Source organism: Panulirus ornatus, chromosome 12, assembly GCF_036320965.1.
Source record: "Panulirus ornatus isolate Po-2019 chromosome 12, ASM3632096v1, whole genome shotgun sequence".
Lineage (NCBI taxonomy): Eukaryota > Metazoa > Arthropoda > Malacostraca > Decapoda > Palinuridae > Panulirus > Panulirus ornatus.
This window is the reverse complement of record NC_092235.1, coordinates 14675956-14697627: the sequence shown is the minus strand read 5'-3', so window position 1 is coordinate 14697627 and position 21672 is coordinate 14675956. Positions and strand designations below refer to the sequence as shown.

The window sequence follows — 21672 nt, the reverse complement described above, 5'->3', positions numbered from 1 at the left end:
GGTGTCTAAATGTGTGTGGATGTAACCAACATGAGAAAAAAGGAGAGATAGGTAGTATGTTTCAGGAAAGGAACCTGGAGGTTTTGGCTCTGAGTGAAACGAAGCTTAAGGGTAAAGGGGAAGAGTGGTTTGGGAATGTCTTGGGAATGTCAGAGGTTAGTGAGAGGACAAGAGCAAGGGAAGGTGTAGCACTACTCCTGAAACAGGGGTGGTGGGAGTATGTGATAGAGTGTAAGAAAGTAAACTCTAGATTGATACGGGTAAAACTGAAAGTGAATGGAGAGAGATGGGTGATTATTGGTGCATATACACCTGGGCATGAGAAGAAAGATCATGAGAGGCAAGTGTTTTGGGAGCAGCTGAGTGAATGTGTTAGTAGTTTTGATGCACGAGACCGCGTTATAGTGATGGGTGATTTGAATGCAAAGGTGAGTAATGTGGCAGTTGAGGGAATAATTGATGTACATGGGGTGTTCAGTGTTGTAAATGGAAATGGTGAAGAGCTTGTAGATTAATGTGCTGAAAAAGGACTGGTGATTGGGAATACATGGTTTAAAAAGATAGATATACATAAGTATACGTACGTAAGTAGGAGAGATGGCCAGAGAGAGTTATTGGATTACGTGTTAATTGATAGGTGCGCGAAAGAGAGACTTTTGGATGTTAATGTGCTGAGAGGTGCAACTGGAAGGATGTCTGATCATTATCTTGTGGAGGCGAGGGTGAAGATTTGTAGAGGTTTTCAGAAAAGAAGTGAGAATGTTGGGGTGTAGAGAGTGGTGAGAGTAAGTGAACTTGGGAAGGAGACTTGTGTGATGCAGTACCAGGAGAGACTTAGTACAGAATGGAAAAAGGTGAGAACAAAGGACGTAAGGGGAGTGGGGGAGGAATGGGATGCATTTAGGGAAGCAGTGATGGCTTGCGCAAAAGATGCTTGTGGCATGAGAAGCGTGGGAGGTTGGCAGGTTAAAATGGGTAGTGAGCGGTGGGATGAAAAAGTATGATTATTAGTGAAAGAGAAGAGAGAGGCATTTGGACGATTTTTGCAGGGAAATAATGCAAATGAGTGGGAGATGGATAAAAAGGCAGGAGGTCAAGAGAAAGGTGCAAGAGGTGAAAAAGAGGGCAAATGAGAGTTGGGGTGAGAGAGTATCATTAAATCTTAGGGAGAATAAAAAGATGTTTTGGAAGGAGGTAAATAAAGTTCGTAAGACAAGGGAACAAATTGGAACTTCAGTGAAGGGGGCTAATGGGGAGGTGATAACAAGTAGTGGTGATGTGAAAAGGAGATGGATCGAGTATTTTGAAGGTTTGTTGGATGTGTTTGATGATAGAGTGGCAGATATAGGGTGCTTTGTTCGAGGTGGTGTGCAAAGTGAGAGGGTTAAGGAGGATGATTTGGTAAACAGAGAAGAGGTAGTAAAAGCTTTGCGGAAGGTGAAAGCCGGCAAGCCAGCGGGTTTGCATGGTATTGCAGTGGAATTTATTAAAAAAGGGGATGACTGTATTGTTGACTGGTTGGTATGGTTATCTATTGTATGTATGACTCATGATGAGGTGCCTGGGGAATGGCGGAATGCTTGCATAGTGCCATTGTACAAAGACAAAGGGGATAAAAGTGAGTGCTCAAATTACAGAGGTATAAGTTTGTTGAGTATTCCTGGGAAATTATAAAGGAGGGTGTTGATGAAGAGTTTGAAGGCATGCATGTACAGAGCATCGGATTGGGGAAGAGCAGTGTGGTTTCAGAAGTGGTAGAGGATGTGTGGATCAGGTGTTTGCTTCGAAGAATGTATGTGAGAAATACTTAGAAAAGCAAATGGATTTGTATGTAGCATTTATGGATCTGGAAAAGGAATATGATAGAGTTGATGGAGATGCTCTGTGGAAGGTATTAAGAATATATGGTGTGGGAGGCAAGTTGTTAGAAGCAGTGAAAAGTTTTTATCGAGGATGTAAGGCATGTGTACGAGTAGGAAGAGAGGAAAGTGATTGGTACTCAGTGAATGTAGGTAGCGAAAATCTTGGTTACATCCACACACATTTAGGCAACCCCAATCTGAGCCTTCGAGGAGGATGAGCACTCCCCGCGTGACTCCTTCTTCTGTTTCCCCGTTAAGAAAGTTGAAATACAAGGAGGGGAGGGTTTCTAGCCCCTCGCTTCCGTCTCCTTTAGTCGCCTTCCACGACACGTGAGGAATGCGTGGGAAGTATTTTTTCTCCTCTATCCCCAGGAATAATATATATATATACATATATATATATATATATATATTTTTTTTATAATTTGTCGCTGTCTCCCGCGTTTGCGAGGTAGCGCAAGGAAACAGACGAAAGAAATGGCCCCCCCCCCCCCCCCATACACATGTATATACATACGTCCACACACGCAAATATGAAAAAGAAGGCAAATGAGAGTTGGGGAGAGAGTATCATTAAATTTTAGGGAGAATAAAAGGATGTTTTGGAAGGAGGTAAATAAAGTGCGTAAGACAAGAGAACAAATGGGAACATCAGTGAAGGGGGCTAATGGGGAGATAATTATAGTAGTGGTGATGTGAGAAGGAGATGGAGTGAGTATTTTGAAGGTTTGTTGAATGTATTAGATGATATAGGGGCAGATATAGGGTGTTTTGGTCGAGGTGGTGTGCGAAGTGATAGGGTCAGGGAGAATGGTTTGGTAAACAGAAAAGAGGTAGTGAAAGCTTTGCGGAAGATGAAAGCCCGCAAAGTTTTACCCCATCCGTTTCACATGCCCTGATTCAGTCCATTGACAGCACGTCCACCCCGGTATACCACATCGTTCCAGTTCACTCTATTCCTTGCACGCCTTTCACCCTCCTGTATGTTCAGGCCCTGATTGCTCAAAATCTTTTTCACTCCATCCTTCCACCTCCAATTTGGTCTCCTCCTTCTCCTTTTTGCCTCCACTTCTGCCACATGTATCCTTTTGGTCAATCTTTCCTCACTCATTCTCTCCATGTGCCCAAACCACTTCAAAACACCCTCTTCTGCTCTCTCAACCACGCTCTTTTTATTTCCACACATCTCTCTTACCCTTACGTTACTCACTCGATCAAACCACCTCACACCACACATTGTCCTCAAACATCTCATTTCCAGCACATCCATCCTCCTGCGCACCACTCTATCCATAGCCCACGCCTCGCAACCATACAACATTGTTGGAACCACTATTCCTTCAAACATACCCATTTTTGCTTTCCGAGATAATGTTCTCGACTTCCACACATTCTTCAAGGCCCCCAGAATTTTCGCCCCCTCCCCCACCCTATGATCCACTTCCGCTTCCATGGTTCCATCCGCTGCCAGATCCACTCCCAGATATCTAAAACACTTCACTTCCTCCAGTTTTTCTCCATTCAAACTCACCTCCCAATTGACTTGACCCTCAACCCTACTGTACCTAATAACCTTGCTCTTATTCACATTTACTCTTAACTTTCTTCTTCCACACACTTTACCAAACTCAGTCACCAGCTTCTGCAGTTTCTCACATGAATCAGCCACCAGCGCTGTATCATCAGCGAACAACAACTGACTCACTTCCCAAGCTCTCTCATCCCTAACAGACTTCATACTTGCCCCTCTTTCCAAAACTCTTGCATTTACCTCCCTAACAACCCCATCCATAAACAAATTAAACAACCATGGAGACATCACACACCCCTGCCGCAAACCTACATTCACTGAGAACCAATCACTTTCCTCTCTTCCTACACGTACACATGCCTTACATCCTCGATAAAAACTTTTCACTGCTTCTAACAACTTTCCTCCCACACCATATATTCTTAATACTTTCCACAGAGCATCTCTAACAACTCTATCATATGCCTTCTCCAGATCCATAAATGCTACATACAAATCCATTTGCTTTTCTAAGTATTTCTCACATACATTCTTCAAAGCAAACACCTGATCCACACATCCTCTACCACTTCTGAAACCACACTGCTCTTCCCCAATCTGATGCTCTGTACATGCCTTCACCCTCTCAATCAATACCCTCCCATATAATTTACCAGAAATACTCAACAAACTTATACCTCTGTAATTTGAGCACTCACTCTTATCTCCTTTGCCTTTGTACAATGGCACTATGCGCGCATTCTGCCAATCCTCAGGCACCTCACCATGAGTCATACATACATTAAATAACCTTACCAACCAGTCAACAATACAGTCACCCCCTTTTTTAATAAATTCCACTGCAATACCATCCAAACCTGCTGCCTTGCCGGCTTTCATCTTCCGCAAAGCTTTCACTACCTCTTCTCTGTTTACCAAATCATTTTCCCTAACCCTCTCACTTTGCACACCACCTCGACCAAAACACCCTATATCTGCCACTCTATCATCAAACACATTCAACAAACCTTCAAAATACTCACTCCATCTCCTTCTCACATCACCACTACTTGTTATCACCTCCCCATTTGCGCCCTTCACTGAAGTTCCCATTTGCTCCCTTGTCTTACGCACTTTATTTACCTCCTTCCAGAACATCTTTTTATTCTCCCTAAAATTTAATGATACTCTCTCACCCCAACTCTCATTTGCCCTTTTTTCACCTCTTGCACCTTTCTCTTGACCTCCTGTCTCTTTCTTTTATACATCTCCCACTCAATTGCATTTTTTCCCTGCAAAAATCGTCCAAATGCCTCTCTCTTCTCTTTCACTAATACTCTTACTTCTTCATCCCACCACTCACTACCCTTTCTAATCAACCCACCTCCCACTCTTCTCATGCCACAAGCATCTTTTGCGCAATCCATCACTGATGCCCTAAATACATCCCATTCCTCCCCCACTCCCCTTGCTTCCATTGTTCTCACCTTTTTCCATTCTGTACTCAGTCTCTCCTGGTACTTCCTCACACAGGTCTCCTTCTCAAGCTCACTTACTCTCACCACCCTCTTCACCCCAACATTCACTCTTCTTTTCTGAAAACCCATACAAATCTTCACCTTAGCCTCCACAAGATAATGATCAGACATCCCTCCAGTTGCACCTTTCAGCACATTAACATCCAAAAGTCTCTCTTTCGCACGCCTGTCAATTAACACGTAATCCAATAACGCTCTCTGGCCATCTCTCCTACTTACATAAGTATACTTATGTATATCTCGCTTTTTAAACCAGGTATTCCCAATCATCAGTCCTTTTTCTGCACATAAATCTACAAGCTCTTCACCATTTCCATTTACAACACTGAACACCCCATGTATACCAATTATTCCCTCAACTGCCACATTACTCACCTTTGCATTCAAATCACCCATCACTATAAACCGGTCTCGTGCATCAAAACCACTAACACACTCATTCAGCTGCTCCCAAAACACTTGCCTCTCTTGATCTTTCTTCTCATGCCCAGGTGCATATGCACCAATAATCACCCACCTCTCTCCATCAACTTTCAGTTTTACTCATATTAATCGAGAATTTACTTTCTTACACTCTATCACATACTCCCACAACTCCTGTTTCAGGAGTATTGCTACTCCTTCCCTTGCTCTTCTCCTCTCACTAACCCCTGACTTTACTCCCCAGACATTCCCAAACCACTCTTCCCCTTTACCCTTGAGCTTCGTTTCACTCAGAGCCAAAACATCCAGGTTCCTTTCCTCAAACATACTACCTATCTCTCCTTTTTTCACATCTTGGTTACATCCACACACATTTAGGCACCCCACTCTGAGCCTTCGAGGAGGATGAGCACTCCCCGCGTGACTCCTTCTTCTGTTTCCCATTTTAGAAAGTTAATACAAGGAGGGGAGGATTTCTGGCCCCCCGCTCCCGTCCCCTCTCTCTATATATATATATGAAAATAATAGGATGTATTCAGAGAAGCAGTGATGGCTTGCGCAAAAGATGCTTGTGGCATGAGAAGAGTGGGAGGTACGCAGATTAGAAAGGGTAGTGAGTGGTGGGATGAAGAAGTAAGATTATTAGTGAAAGAGAAGAAAGAGGCATTTGGACGATTTTTTGCAGGACAATAGTGCAAATGACAGGGAGATGTATAAGAGAAAGAGGCAGGATGTGAACAGAAAGGTGTAAGAGGTGAAAAAGAAGGCAAATGAGAGTTGGGGAGAGAGTATCATTAAATTTTAGGGAGAATAAAAGGATGTTTTGGAAGGAGGTAAATAAAGTGCGTAAGACAAGAGAACAAATGGGAACATCAGTGAAGGGGGCTAATGGGGAGATAATTATAGTAGTGGTGATGTGAGAAGGAGATGGAGTGAGTATTTTGAAGGTTTGTTGAATGTATTAGATGATATAGGGGCAGATATAGGGTGTTTTGGTCGAGATGGTGTGCGAAGTGATAGGGTCAGGGAGAATGGTTTGGTAAACAGAAAAGAGGTAGTGAAAGCTTTGCGGAAGATGAAAGCCCGCAAAGTTTTACCCCATCCGTTTCACATGCCCTGATTCAGTCCATTGACAGCACGTCCACCCCGGTATACCACATCGTTCCACTTCACTCTATTCCTTGCACGCCTTTCACCCTCCTGTATGTTCAGGCCCTGATTGCTCAAAATCTTTTTCACTCCATCCTTCCACCTCCAATTTGGTCTCCTCCTTCTCCTTTTTGCCTCCACTTCTGCCACATGTATCCTTTTTGTCAACTTTTCCTCACTCATTTTCTCTATATGTCCAAACTATTTCAAAACACCCTCTTCTGCTCGCTGAACCACACACTTTTCATTTCCATACATCTCTCTTACCCTTTCATTAATTACTCGATGAAACCACCTCACACCACATAATGTCCTTAGACATTTAATTTGCAAAACATCCACCCTCCCCCGTACAACCCTATCTATAGCCCATGCCTCTCAACCATATAACATTGTTGGAAATACTATTCCTTCAAACATACCCATTTTTGCTTTCTGAGATGATGTTCTCTCTTTCCACACATTCTTCATCGCTCCCAGAACCTTCATCCCCTCCTCTACTCTGTGACTCACTTCCGCTTCCATGGTTTCACTCACTACTAAGTCCACTCCCACATATCTAATATACTTCACTTCCTCCAATTTTTCTCCATTCAAACTTATATCCCAAGTAACATGTCCTTCAACCCAACTGAACCGAATAACCTTGCTCTTATTTACATTTACTCTCAAGTTTCTCCTTACACACGCTTTCAAATTCAGTCACCAACTTCAGCAGTTTCTCACTCGAATCATCCATTAGTACTGTATCATTGGCGAACAACTGACTTCCCAGGCCCTCTCATCCCCAGCAGACTGCATACTCGCCCCTCTCTCCAAAACTCTTTCATTATCTCCCTAACCACCTCACCCATAAACAAATTAAACAACCATGACATCACACACTGACCTTCACTGGGAACCAAATACTCGCCTCTCTTCCTACTCGTACACATGCCTTACATCCTTGGTAAAGACTTTGCACAGCTCTTAGCAGCTTATCTCCCACACCATACACTCTTAAAACCTTCCACAAAGCATCTCTATCAATCCTATCATATGCCTTCTCCAGATCCGTAAATGCTGCAGACAAAATTCCTGTTTTTCTAAGTATTTCTCACACATTCTTCAAACCAATCACCTGATCCACACATCCTCTACCACTTCTGAAACCACAATGCTCTTCCCCAGCCTGATGCTCTGTACATGCCTTCACCCTCTCAATCAATACCTTCCTATTCAATTTCCCAGGAATACTCAACAAACTTATGCCTCTGTTGTTTAAACTCTCATCTTTATCCCCTTTGCATTTGTGCACTGGCACTAAGCATGAATTCCGCCACTTCTCAGGCACCGCACCATGATCCATCCATACACTGAATATCCTCATGAACAAATCAACTACACAGTCACCCGCTTTCTTAATAAATTCAACTGCAATACCATCCAAACCCGCCGCCTTGCCGGTTTTCATCTTCCGCAAAGCTTTCACCACCTCTTCTCTCTTAGCCAAAGCATTCTCCCTGACCTTATCACTTCGCACGCCATCCCAACCAAAACACACTGTATCTGCCACTCTATCATCTAACACATTCAACAAACCTTCAAAATACTCACTCCATCTCCTTCTCACTACCTGTTATCACCCCCCCCCCTCCCTTTGTCCTCATTACCGATGTTCCCATTTGTTCTCTTGTCTTACGCATGTTATTTACCTCCTTCCAGAACATCATTATATTCTCCCTAAAGTTTAATTATACTCCTTCACCCCAAGCCTCATTTGCCCTCATTTTCAACCCTTGCACCTTTCTCTTGACCTCCTACCGCTTTCTTTTATACATCTCCCAGTCATTTCCATTATTTCCTTGTAAGTATCGTCCAAACCCCCCTCTTTTCTCTTTCACTTACAACTTTACTTCGTCCTACCACTCACTTCCCTTTCTAATCTGCCCACCTCCAACCTTTCTCATGCCACAAGCATCTTTTGCACATGCTATCACTGCTTCCCTAAATACATGCCATTCCTCACCCACACCCCTCACGTCATTTGCTCTCACCTTTTGCCATTCTGCACTCAACTCTCCTGGAACTTCCTCACACAAGTCTTCTTTTCAAGCTCTCTTCTCCCAATATTTTCTCTTCTTTTTTGAAAACCTCTACAAATCTTCACCTTCCCTGTACAAGATAGTGATGACTCATCCCACCAGCTGCCCCTAACAGCACATTAACATCCAAAAGTCTCTCTTTTACACGCCTATCAATTAACACGTAATCAAATAATGCCCTTCAACATCTCTCCTACTTACATACGTATACTTATGTATATCTCTCTTTTTAAACCAGGTACTCCCTATCACCAGTCTTTTTTCAGCGCACAATTCCACAGGCTTTTCACCATTTCCATTCCCAACACTGAATATCTCATGTACACCAATTATACCCTCAACTGCCACATTACTCCCCTTCGCATTTAAGTCACTCAGTGCTAATGCCCGATCCCGTACACCACAGATACTGACATACTCTCTCAGCTGCTCCCAAAACACTTGCCTCACATGGACTTTCTTCTCATGATCAAGTGCATAAGCATCAATAATCACCCATCTCTCTCCATCCATTTTCAGTTTTACTCACATCAATCTAGAATTTACTTTCTTACACTCTATCACACACTTTCACAAGTCCTGCTTCAGAAGTAGTGCTACTCCTTCCTTAGCTCTTGTCCTCTCACCAACCCTTGACTTTACCCCCAATACTTTTCCGAGCCACTTCCCCTTTACCCTTGAGGTTCGTTTCACTCAGAACCAAAACATCCAGGTTCCTTTCCCCAAACACACTTCCCGTCTCTCTTTTCTTCTCATCTTGGTTACATCCACACACATCTAGACACCCCAATCTGAGCCTTCGAAGAGGATGAGCACTACCCGCGTGACTACTTCTGTTTCCCCTTTTAGAAATTGAAATACAAGGTGAAATACAAGGAGAGGAGGGTTTCCAGCCCCTGCTCCCGCCGCATTTAGTAGCCTTTTACGACACGCGGGAAACCGTGAGAAGTATTCTTTCTCCCTATCCACTGTCCGAGCATATGCCTGGCACTCAATTTATCACTCAGACCTGAAGTGAGGATGAACAGCTGGGTTAACCGTGGACAGACTGACACGATGAGGATTCAACCCTATGCGGGCTCGACCCTGGGCGGCTCGTGAATGCGTCACCTTCATTGATGCTCACACATACACCACGTGACGTCATACGTAATTCAGTGCCAGTTTGTCATCAGTCTGTCATTACCAACCAAGTCTATATCCGAATGCTGAAACCTGATGTGTTCAACATGTATGTGAATCTCAAAGTTACTTAAGTTTCTAATAATCATTGTCAACATAAGAGACTATTATGGCTACATGGTGATGAATTAAGACATGTCGAGGTTGTCTATAGACTAAGGATGTTAGAAACACATGTACGGTTAACTGCATATCCATGACAAGTGCACCTGTACTTCATAATAAGTGCACTTGCATTTCCATGAAAAGTGCAACTATACTTCCATGGCAAGTACACCTGTGTTTCCATGGCATCTGCATCCATACATATACAAGTGCACTTGTATTTCCATGGCAACTGCATCCATTCTTATATGGCAAATGCACCTGTACTCCCATGGCAAGAGCATGCGTACTTATAAAAGTGCACTTGTACTTCCATGGCAAGTGCACCGGTGCGTATATGTCAAGTGAACTTGTACTCCCCTCACAAGTGCACTTGTACTTCCATAACAACTGCTCCTGTACTTCTATGGTAAGTACATCAGTATTTCACATTATTGTATGCTTTTTTGTCATTTCGTTTTTTTACATCAGCATTTCCAACTTTTTCTTAATTCCTGGTCCAGGAGAGATGGGTTCCTTCATGGGTCATGTGTTACCTGGATCATTCTTCACGATGTTTGGATTGTGGTGGGCGTACAATATCTTCCAGAGATACCATCTGTGCCAGCGGGTTGGGCGGACGACACAAGACAATGGACACCGCCCCACCTACACCAACACCTCGACCTTCCCATTCTCCTGTTACCCAGGCCTTCCACTGGAGGGTATACTAAAGGTGGCGGTAACCACCATCGGCATGACAGGTGCCTCAACCTTTATGTGTTATTCATCTTTTCCATCTAGTCCCATGACACATGATGACAGTGATTATACTTGATGACTGTGATTATCCTTGATGACTGTGATTATACTTGATGACTGTGATTATACTTGATGACTGTGATTATACTTGACAGTGATTATACTTGATGACAGTGATTATACTTGATGACTGTGATTATACTTGATGACTGTGATTATAATTGATGACTGTGATTATACTTGATGACTGATTATACTTGATGACAGTGATTATACTTGATGACTGTGATTATACTTGATGACTGTGATTATACTTGATGACTGATTATACTTGATGACTGATTATACTTGATCACTGATTATACTTGATGACTGTGTTTATACTTGATGACTGTGATTATACTTGATGACTGATTATACTTGACTGTGATTATACTTGATGACTGTGATTATACTTGATGACTGATTATACTTGATGACTGATTATACTTGACTGTGATTATACTTGATGACTGTGATTATACTTGATGACTGATTATACTTGATGACTGATTATACTTCATGACTGTGATTATACTTGATGACTGTGATTATACTTGATGACTGATTATACTTGATGACTGATTATACTTGACTGTGATTATACTTTATGACTGATTATACTTGATGACTGTGATTATACTTGATGACTGTGATTATACTTGATGACTGATTATACTTGATGACAGTGATTATACTTGATGACTGATTATACTTGATGACTGATTATACTTGATGAAAGTGATTATACTTGATGACTGATTATACTTGATGACTGATTATACTTGACTGTGATTATACTTGATGACTGATCATACTTGATGACTGATTATACTTGACTGTGATTATACTTGATGACTGATTATACTTGATGACAGTGATTATACTTGATGACTGATTATACTTGATGACTGATTATACTTGATGACTGTGATCATACTTGATGACTGTGATTATACTTGATGACTGATTATACTTGATGACTGTGATTATACTTGATGACTGATTATACGTGATGACTGATTATACTTGATGACTGATCATACTTGATGACTGATTATACTTGATGACTGATTATACTTGATGACAGATTATACTTGATGACTGATTATACTTGATGACTGATTATACTTGATGACTGTGATTATACTTGATGACTGATTATGCTTGATGACTGATTATACTTGATGACTGTGATTATACTTGATGACTGTGATTATACTTGATGACTGAATATACTTGGTGACTGTGATTATACTTGATGACTGATTATACTTGATGACTGATTATACTTGACTGATTATACTTGATGACTGATTATACTTGATGACTGATTATACTTGATGACTGATCATACTTGATGACTGTGATTATACTTGATGACTGATTATACTTGATGACTGATTATACTTGATGACTGATTATACTTGATGACTGTGATTATACTTGATGACTGATTATACTTGATGACTGATTATACTTGATGACTGATTATACTTGATGACAGTGATTATACTCGATGACTGATTATACTTGATGACTGATTATACTGATGACTGATTATACTTGATGACCGTGATTATACTTGATGACTGATTATACTTGATGACAGTGATTATACCTGATGACTGTGATTACACTTGATGACAGTGATTATACTTGATGACAGTGATTATACTTGATGACTGATTATACTTGATGACAGTGATTATACTTGATGACAGTGATTATACTTGATGACTGTGATTACACTTGATGACTGTGATTATACTTGACTGATTATACTTGATGACTGATTATACTTGATGACTGATTATACTTGATGATGATATACTTGATGACTGATTATACTTGATGACTGATTATAACTTGATGACTGATTATACTTGATGACTTATACTGATGACAGATATTATACTTGATGACTGATTATACTTGATGACTGTGATTATACTTGATGACGTGATTATACTTGATGACTGATTATACTTGATGACTGATTATACTTGATGACAGGATTATACTTGATGACTGATTATACTTGATGACTGATTATACTTGATGACAGTGATTATACTTGATGACTGATTATACTTGATGACTGATTATACTTGATGACTGTGATTATACTTGATGACTGATTATACTTGATGACTGTGATTATACTTGATGACTGATTATACTTGATGACAGTGATTATACTTGATGACTGATTATACTTGATGACAGTGATTATACTTGATGACTGTGATTATACTTGATGACAGTGATTATACTTGATGACTGATTATACTTGATGACTGTGATTATACTTGATGACTGATTATACTTGATGACTGTGATTATACTTGATGACTGATTATACTTGATGACAGTGATTATACTTGATGACTGATTATACTTGATGACAGTGATTATACTTGATGACTGATTATACTTGATGACAGTGATTATACTTGATGACTGATTATACTTGATGACCGTGATTATACTTGATGACTGATTATACTTGATGACTGATTATACTTGATGACAGTGATTATACTTGATGACTGATTATACTTGATGACTGATTATAATTGATGACTGTGATTATACTTTATGACTGATTATACTTGATGATTGATTATACTTGATGACTGATTATACTTGATGATAGTGATTATAGTTGATGACTGATTATACTTGATGACAGTGATTATACTTGATGACTGATTATACTTGATGACAGTGATTATACTTGATGACTGATTATACTTGTTGACAGTGATTATAGTTGATGACTGATTATACTTGATGACAGTGATTATACTTGATGACTGATTATACTTGTTGACAGTGATTATAGTTGATGACTGATTATACTTGATGACAGTGATTATACTTGATGACTGATCATAATTGATGACTGTGATTATACTTTATGACTGATTATACTTGATGATTGATTATACTTGATGACTGATTATACTTGATGACTGATTATACTTAATGACTGATTATACTTGATGACTGATTATACTTGATGACTGATTATACTTAATGACTGATTATACTTGATGACTGATTATACTTGATGACTGATTATACTTGATGACTGATTATACTTGACAGTGATCTGTAAGAATGATGATTGCTGGAAGAGGTGATATTCTGAGTTCTCAAGGGCGCCTAAATACTTCATTCAAAATCTACATTGACAGGCATAAAGTATATGTTGTTACTGTAATTCACATCTAAAATTCAAATTATGAAATACAAATATCTAGAATAAGTATGTTATTGCAGTCTATATAAATTTCTATTTCATCGTTTAATCTAAGAATTGTAATTATGAAAGGCAAAGCACTAGAATAAGTATATAAGTACATTCTATACCATGTTGCATTTTATAACACAGCAAATAATTCCAATTATGAAAGACATAAATCTAAAATAAGTCTGTTACAACAGTCTATATCATTTTGTATTCTGTAATTCACATCCAAAGATTCCAACTTGAAAGACACAGATCTAGAATAATCATTGCAGTCTATGTCACTTGAAGATAAATATATCTACACAAGCTTTCCACTTCATGATAAAACTGAGGAAGTTAAAGATAATCATAATGCAGTCAAATAGAATTAATAGGCTAGTGATAAGTAAAAGCAAAAACAGCTCATCAAGTTGAAAGAATGTTTGTAATAATATCCCACATGTAAACTTCCAGGTGAATTAATCACAGCATTTGTGCATGGGACGTTTACCCACATGGGAAACTCACAACACATGACCATGTACTTTTTCTTTGGCGTGAACGGCGCTGTGGACATCATGATGCACTACAGGGCACCGCTCCCGCCAGACACTGACTACGTCTCTGCTCTGTTGGCTTTCATTGTGGAGGGAATCCTGTTCCTGCATCACCTCCATGGCCGCACAGAAATGGACATCAGGTCAGTAGGCCACCATCTGTACCATTATAGTAAGGTCTCCTATCATCTCACTCTCTATATATCAACCTAATGTGAGGTCTGTTCATAACATCACCATCTAGGTTAAGGCAACCACTAATCCCATTCTTGATATAACCTTGATAATGAATGCTACCAACATCCCTATACTCTCTCCAATGAATCAAAAAATGTACTGCCAGTAATCACATTTTCTATAAATATAAAATGCTGGTGAGGGTTACCATTTTCTTACTTTCTATAAGATGACAATGAAGGAGGCCAGTATTCACATTTCATATGCCATGTTTAAAATACCACTTGTCTGAGGGGTTGAATGCCATGAAACACAGCCTACGACAGAAAACAATTAGTAAAGAGACTGAAGTATCTGGATGAAATCCATGTTCTACCAGTTATGACAGGAAAAGCGAATGCAAGTGTCTAGGGTTTTGAAATCCCCCAACACAAATATTCATCTGAAAAATGCTTAGAGGAATTGGAACCCTCTCATTGTAAAGTATGTGGGGCCTGGGAGGCGAGTCAGTTGTTTGATCATGACAAGGCAGTGGTGGCATATTCAAGTGAGAAATTGCAGAAGCTGGTGTCTGATTTTGGGAGAGTGTGTGAAAGTTTTGAGTAAATTTGAATAAAAGTAAGGTTATTAGGTTCAGCAGGGGTGAGGGACAGGTTAGCTGGGATGTGAGTTTGAACGGAGAAGACTTGGAGGAAGTGAAGTGTTTTAAATAACTTGAAGTGAACATGGCAGCGAATGGATCCATGGAAGTATGGTGGGTGATAAGATGGGTGAGGGGGTGAAAGTCCTAGGGACCACTGAGAAATGTGAATTGTATTGATGCAGACATGAGTTATAGATGAGAGTATACGGAAGAGGATGAATGTGTTGGAAATTACAGGTTTGAGAGCAAAATGTGGTGTGATGAAGGGTGATCAAGTAAGAAATGGTAGGGCAAGAGACGGGTGTGGTAATAAGATGAGTGTGGCTGAGTGAGTAGATGAGAGTGTGCTGAAGTAGTCTGGACATGTGGAGAGAGTGAGTAAGGAGAGATTAACAAAGAGAATATTTGTCAAAAGTGAATATGATGTAGAGAATGGGGAGACCACACTGAGGATGGAAGGATGGAGTGAAGATTGTTTGTGCTCAGGACCTGAGCATTCAGGAAAGTGAAAGGCATGAATGGGATAAGAGTGAACTGGAGCAATGTGGTATACAAGGGTGACATGCAGCCAATGGACTAAACCAGGACATATGAAGTAGCCAGAGGAAACCATGAAGAGGTTCGTGGGTCCTAGTTGTGGACAGGGGGACTGCAGTTTCTTTGTGATACACACATCAACTAGAGAATGTATATAAGCGGACGAGGCCTTTTCTTTGTATCTCCTTGGCGCAAACTCGTCAATGCAGGAACTGGTGAACAAGTATGGAAGAAAAAAAATGTAAGTGATCTAATTTGAAGCAGGACACAATCGAGAACATTAGAAGTGATCAGGGTGACACCCTCCCAGTGGTTGAGGTCAGAGCTGGTGACACAATTGGAAGTCTTGCACGGTGCTCATGACCAGATGTCAGCAATGGTTTCCTCATGCACTGCCCTTAACTGTTTGAGGTGTGGTAATGGATACTTGTACACCAGGGTCACTGTGTGACTTAAGTCTTTAAATCTATTCCATGTTCATAGCCTCAGATAAAATAACCATGTTCACATATCAATCAAAGTCACCTTATCTATGATAAGGTAACATATATCCACTTAAATTAAGCTTTAAGGAATTCAGTTTACCATAAACAATACTATCAGATGTCACATTGTTTTCACACAGAATGGATGAGTTCATTAATAAGGTCATATCAGTTAAGACTGGTGTTTCTACCATTGGAAAGACATGGCAAGACTTGCGATATCAAGAATTATGAACATTTTCATCATCTTTGCAACAATAAGTAAGGTACTCTTCTGTCAAAAGAACCTACATCTGTCCCATCCTACGAGTGAATTCCTAAGGATGTGGAGATAATACAGAATTGTGTGGTATTGATCCCTCACTCCTGCCAAACTGTTCCCATCATTCATTGTGGGCTGTATCCTCCAACACCCTTCCCCATACTGATAAAGTGATAACGACTTTAGCCAACACCACGTCAGCACATACCACGCGCTGAGTTGAGTTCTGTGTTTAGGGACATTGAAGATCCTGGCACTATGGACCTATAGGAACATCCAGGTTTAATACAAGTTGTAGTGTTTGCCATATGTAGTCAGAATAATATCGAGTTTATTTTGATGAATATGACTGACTAGTACCTCCATCCCAACCAATGCAACTCACTGATCACCGATAAAGCACTTACTGGTTTTCTGGATGCCCTTCCCCACAAATGACTTAACCTCTGAGGTTAATCATCAATATACTGGAGAGTGCCATATCCCTGGACCGAAGTGTCTGTCTGGATTACACTGGAATGAAACGGGAATATTACAAAAGCACAATAAATGAAGCCTTTCATCATTTCTCCTTCTAGAGATCCTTAAGATTCCACCCAGCTGATGTGCCCTGGATCACATCCCTCACGAAGAAACATGCACACCCATGAGACGTGATCTTCTACCACACTAACACCAACCTCTGTAATGCCCTCCACAACTGTCGTTTGTGAACTGCAAAGTTTGTAGTCTTGCTACTCTACCAAACTACAAAATTAAAACATTCCATAAACTGAGTGCAGGGACCTGAGTGTAGGGACCTGAGTGCAGGGACCTGAGTGTAGGGACCTGAGTGCAGGGACCTGAGTGAAGGGACCTGAGTGTAGGGACCTGAGTGCAGGGACCTGAACATACAGCAACTATGACTTTTTAGTAAAGATGCACTTCAAATTGAGAATCACCTCGTCACCATCTGTCAAAGACTTTCCCCGATATCACTGTAATATCACTAATGCTTAGTGTAAGAATGTCTGAAGTTACGAGATGATTACACTGACCTAAGATGAAGCATTTATGATACCTGAATAACCTATGAAACTCTGTAAGTTCTCCCCTGAGCTAGCTAAACCCCTCTGTTTCATCATTACCATTTCTCTTCAGCAATCAAAATGCCCTGCGGACGGACAACTTTATATGTCTTCCCAATACCGAAGTTAATAAGATCATAATCTCTCAGTAGATTACAACCAATAGCTTGTCTCTTTTCACTGCCTTACTTTTACTCACATTTACTCTCAACTTTCTTTCACACAGTCTCCCAAACATCAAAACCAGATGATTACATTTCTTATTCACATCTGTTAAGTGCCGGGTCATCAACTTATCTTCGTAGCATCACCAACCTTGCCAAACTGCATACCTATCCTTCTCTTCAAAACCCTTGCATACACTTTCCTCACCATCCCACCCATCACCATCCCAACCCATCACCATCCTACCCATCACCATCCCAACCCATCACCAACCCTGCCAAACTGCATACCTATCCTTCTCCTCAAAACCCTTGCATACACTTTCCTCACCACCCCACCCATCACCACCCCACCCATCACCACCCCACCCATCACCATCCCACCCATCACCATCCTACCCATCACCATCCCACCCATCACCATCCTACTCATCACCATCCCACCCATCACCATCCCACCCATCACCATCCTACTCATCACCATCATACCCATCACCATCCCACCCATCACCATCCCAACCCATCACCATCCTACCCATCACCATCCCAACCCATCACCAACCCTGCCAAACTGCATACCTATCCTTCTCCTCAAAACCCTTGCATACACTTTCCTCACCACCCCACCCATCACCACCCCACCCATCACCACCCCACCCATCACCATCCCACCCATCACCATCCCACCCATCACCATCCCACCCATCACCATCCTACCCATCACCATCCCACCCATCAACAGATTGAAAAGAAATGGTGATATCTAACATCTCTGCCAGAGACCAACCTTCACCTCGAACCAATCACACTCCTCACTGCATACTCATATACTTCTTGACATTTACACAGTACAGGAAATGTGAAATAATTCTAGAAATACACAATTCGAGACTGAAAATAAATATATTTCATGAATTACAAAGAGATCTTGCAATATTTCGAATCCATCATAGTAGAAAAGGAGAAAAGGACTAATTCATCAAAACAAGAAAACATATAAGAAATTAAAATCAATGGGAACCAATGAAAACTGCCAGGAATTAATCAAAATCCAAATACATTGCAAGAAGTCATAAGATAAAGTATACATGAGGAAGAAAAAGAATTTCATCGAAAGTTAAGAATAATCCTAAGAAATTCTTCAAATATATAAGACAGGAAGACAGTAAAAGAAGGAACTGGACCATTACGAAACGAACATGACACTAACTACTGACGACAAGGAAATAATTACCATACTAAATAATTCCTATAACTTCGTATTTACAATTGAAGAAACATCTTGCATACCACAACCAATGAAAATGTTTTGAGGATCTGATGAAGAAGAGTTGAAGGTTAGAGAAATAGAGATCTGAAATACTTAAATAACTAGACCAATTGAATCCTAACAAATCCAACGGACCAGTTACATAACTCCAAGATTTTTAAAGGTCAGGAGACAGCTGATACATGCCATACCAAAAATATTCATCGAATTTCTATCGGATGGTCAGATGCCAACTGACTAGAAACTAGCAAATGTTATTCCCATATATATAAAAGGAGACAAAAAGTGTACCATGATCCACTGTCAGATTAACCTTACGTCAGTGTTAAGTAAAATGATGGAACATTAATACGATGAAATTTATCACTTTTTAGATCACAAAATCATATCCGACAACCACCATGGTTTCCACAATAGAAGATCCGACCAGATGAATTTGCTGTAATTTCTTAATGTTTTTTTCTTATTAGAATTGAGACGAAAAATTACCATCTGATGAAGTATATTCAGACCTTCAAAAGCCTTCGATAAAGTACCTCACATACGACTTTTACATAAACTCAAATCACACGGAATCGGTGCAGTCCTCTGTACATGGATCAGAGATTAGCTTACCAGAAGAAAGCAGTGTGTAGTATTAAACAGCGAAGCCTCAGATTGGCTAGACGTAACGAATGGTGTGCCACAGGGATCGGTCATAGGCCTAATTCTTTTAATAATACATTTTCATAACCTAGAACTCGGTTTCATGTCTAAGATCTCCAAATTTGCTGACGTTACTAAACTAGGAAGCAGAAGTGTAAACAGGCGGGACTGCGAAATGATTCAAAGAGATCTTAACTTACTAGCAGAGTGGTCAGACAGATGGCAAATGAAGTTGAATGTATACAAGTGTAAAGTTGTGCACTCTGGAGACAAGAATATACGTTACGATTACAAACCATTCGGAAACTCTTTAACTAAAGTAAATGCAGAAAAAGACCTTGGAGTTGTCATTATCAACAATCTGAAGTACACTAAACAGTGTCAAGCAGCAAGTAAAAAAAAAGGCAACCAAATGTCATATTTCATAGCCAGGAACATAGATCACAAGACACCAGAAACAATTCTCACAGTTTATAATTCTCTAGCGAGACCACACCTTGAATATACAGTACAGTTTTGATCCTCAAACTATAGAAACATGAGGAAAAAATTAGAACAAGAACAAAAGCATGCGACAAAATTGATCCCATCCCTTAGAAATCTGGCATACGAAGAGAGGCTAAAACGATTGGATCTCTTCTCCCTTCAAAAATGTAGACTTCACAGCGACTTAATCCAAGTGTTCAAAATTCTGAACAAGTTCGATAATGTAAATCACGAACAAATTTTCAAAATACAAGAAAACACAGTTACCTGGTGTGTTGAGCACCGGAATAAGTTACCGTCAGACATAGTGAATGCTAAGACTATAAATAATTTCTAAAGTTGTTTACACATATATTTTATAAAATTAGGTATACTCTAAAAAAAAAATAAAAATAAAAAATAGAACTAAATTGTATAAATGACAGCGGTCACGGGTGACACTAGAATACAGTGGGGAGGCGATGATGGCTTACAAAACTGCTGAGCGGAATCACATTTTCTCATCGTTAAAATCCTCTTTTTTTTTTTTTTCACCAGACGACCCAGTCTTGGGCCACTTAGGCCTCCTATGGTCCATCTTTCTCATGTAAACTCTTCGTAAAAACTCGTCTGCTCATAAGAGCTTTTCTCACACACTATATAACATCTTCCATAAAGCATCTCTGTTAACCCTGTCATATGCTTTCTCCAGATCCATACATGTCATCCTTCTGTGTCTGGATATTTTTCACACATTTTTCAAAGCAAACACTTGATCCACACATCCTCTATCATTCCTCAAACAACACTGTTCCTCCACAATCTGATGCTCTGTGTATGTCACTATCCTATCAATCACCATTCGTCTATACTAATTACCGAGTATACCAGAAAAAGTTGTACTTCTATAATTTGAACATTCACCTTTAGCTCCCTTGCCTTTTTATACAACAGCACTAAAAAGCATTTCAACAATGCCCAGGCAGCTCATCAAGATCCATACATACAACGAAAATCCTAGGTAACAAGTCAATGAGACAGTCACCCTCTTTCTTGAGAAATTCAACTGCAATACCGCCCACTTCAGCCATCTTCCCACACTTCATCTAGTGAAAGGCTTTCACCACCTCTTCATTATTCACCAAAATGCTTGCCATGACTCTCTCACTTTGTATACTTCCGTGACCTTTACGGCAGACAGCTGCCATCCTACCATCGCACACATTTAACACTCCTTCAAGACTCTCACTCCATTTAGCATTCACCTCATCTCCGTCCCTTATCACTTCCCCATTTGACCCTTTCACTAATATTTCCATTTGTTCTCATCTCTCTCACATTATTTCTTTTTCATACTTGAATGCCATATCCTGTGTCAGTGAGGTGGCGCCAGGAACAAATGAAGAAAGGCCACAACCGCTCATATCTATTCTCTAGCTGTCATGTGCAATGCACCGAAATCACAGCTCCCTATCCACAACCTTGCCCTACACCACCTTTTCTTGATTTACCCCAGACATTTCACATGC

General features: G+C 40.3%; 1 protein-coding gene across 1 annotated transcript in view; it reads left to right on the top strand.

The window, feature by feature from the left end:
- The window catches only part of LOC139751791 (transmembrane protein 45B-like), a 52767-nt gene that overhangs the window by 20134 nt on the left and 10961 nt on the right, over nucleotides 1-21672 (top strand). The window contains exons 2-3 of the mRNA XM_071667328.1: nucleotides 10357-10596; nucleotides 14346-14569. Of these exons, the coding sequence (XP_071523429.1) occupies nucleotides 10362-10596; nucleotides 14346-14569 (459 nt within the window). The 5' untranslated portion in view covers nucleotides 10357-10361. The remainder of the gene's footprint in view (nucleotides 1-10356; nucleotides 10597-14345; nucleotides 14570-21672) is intronic.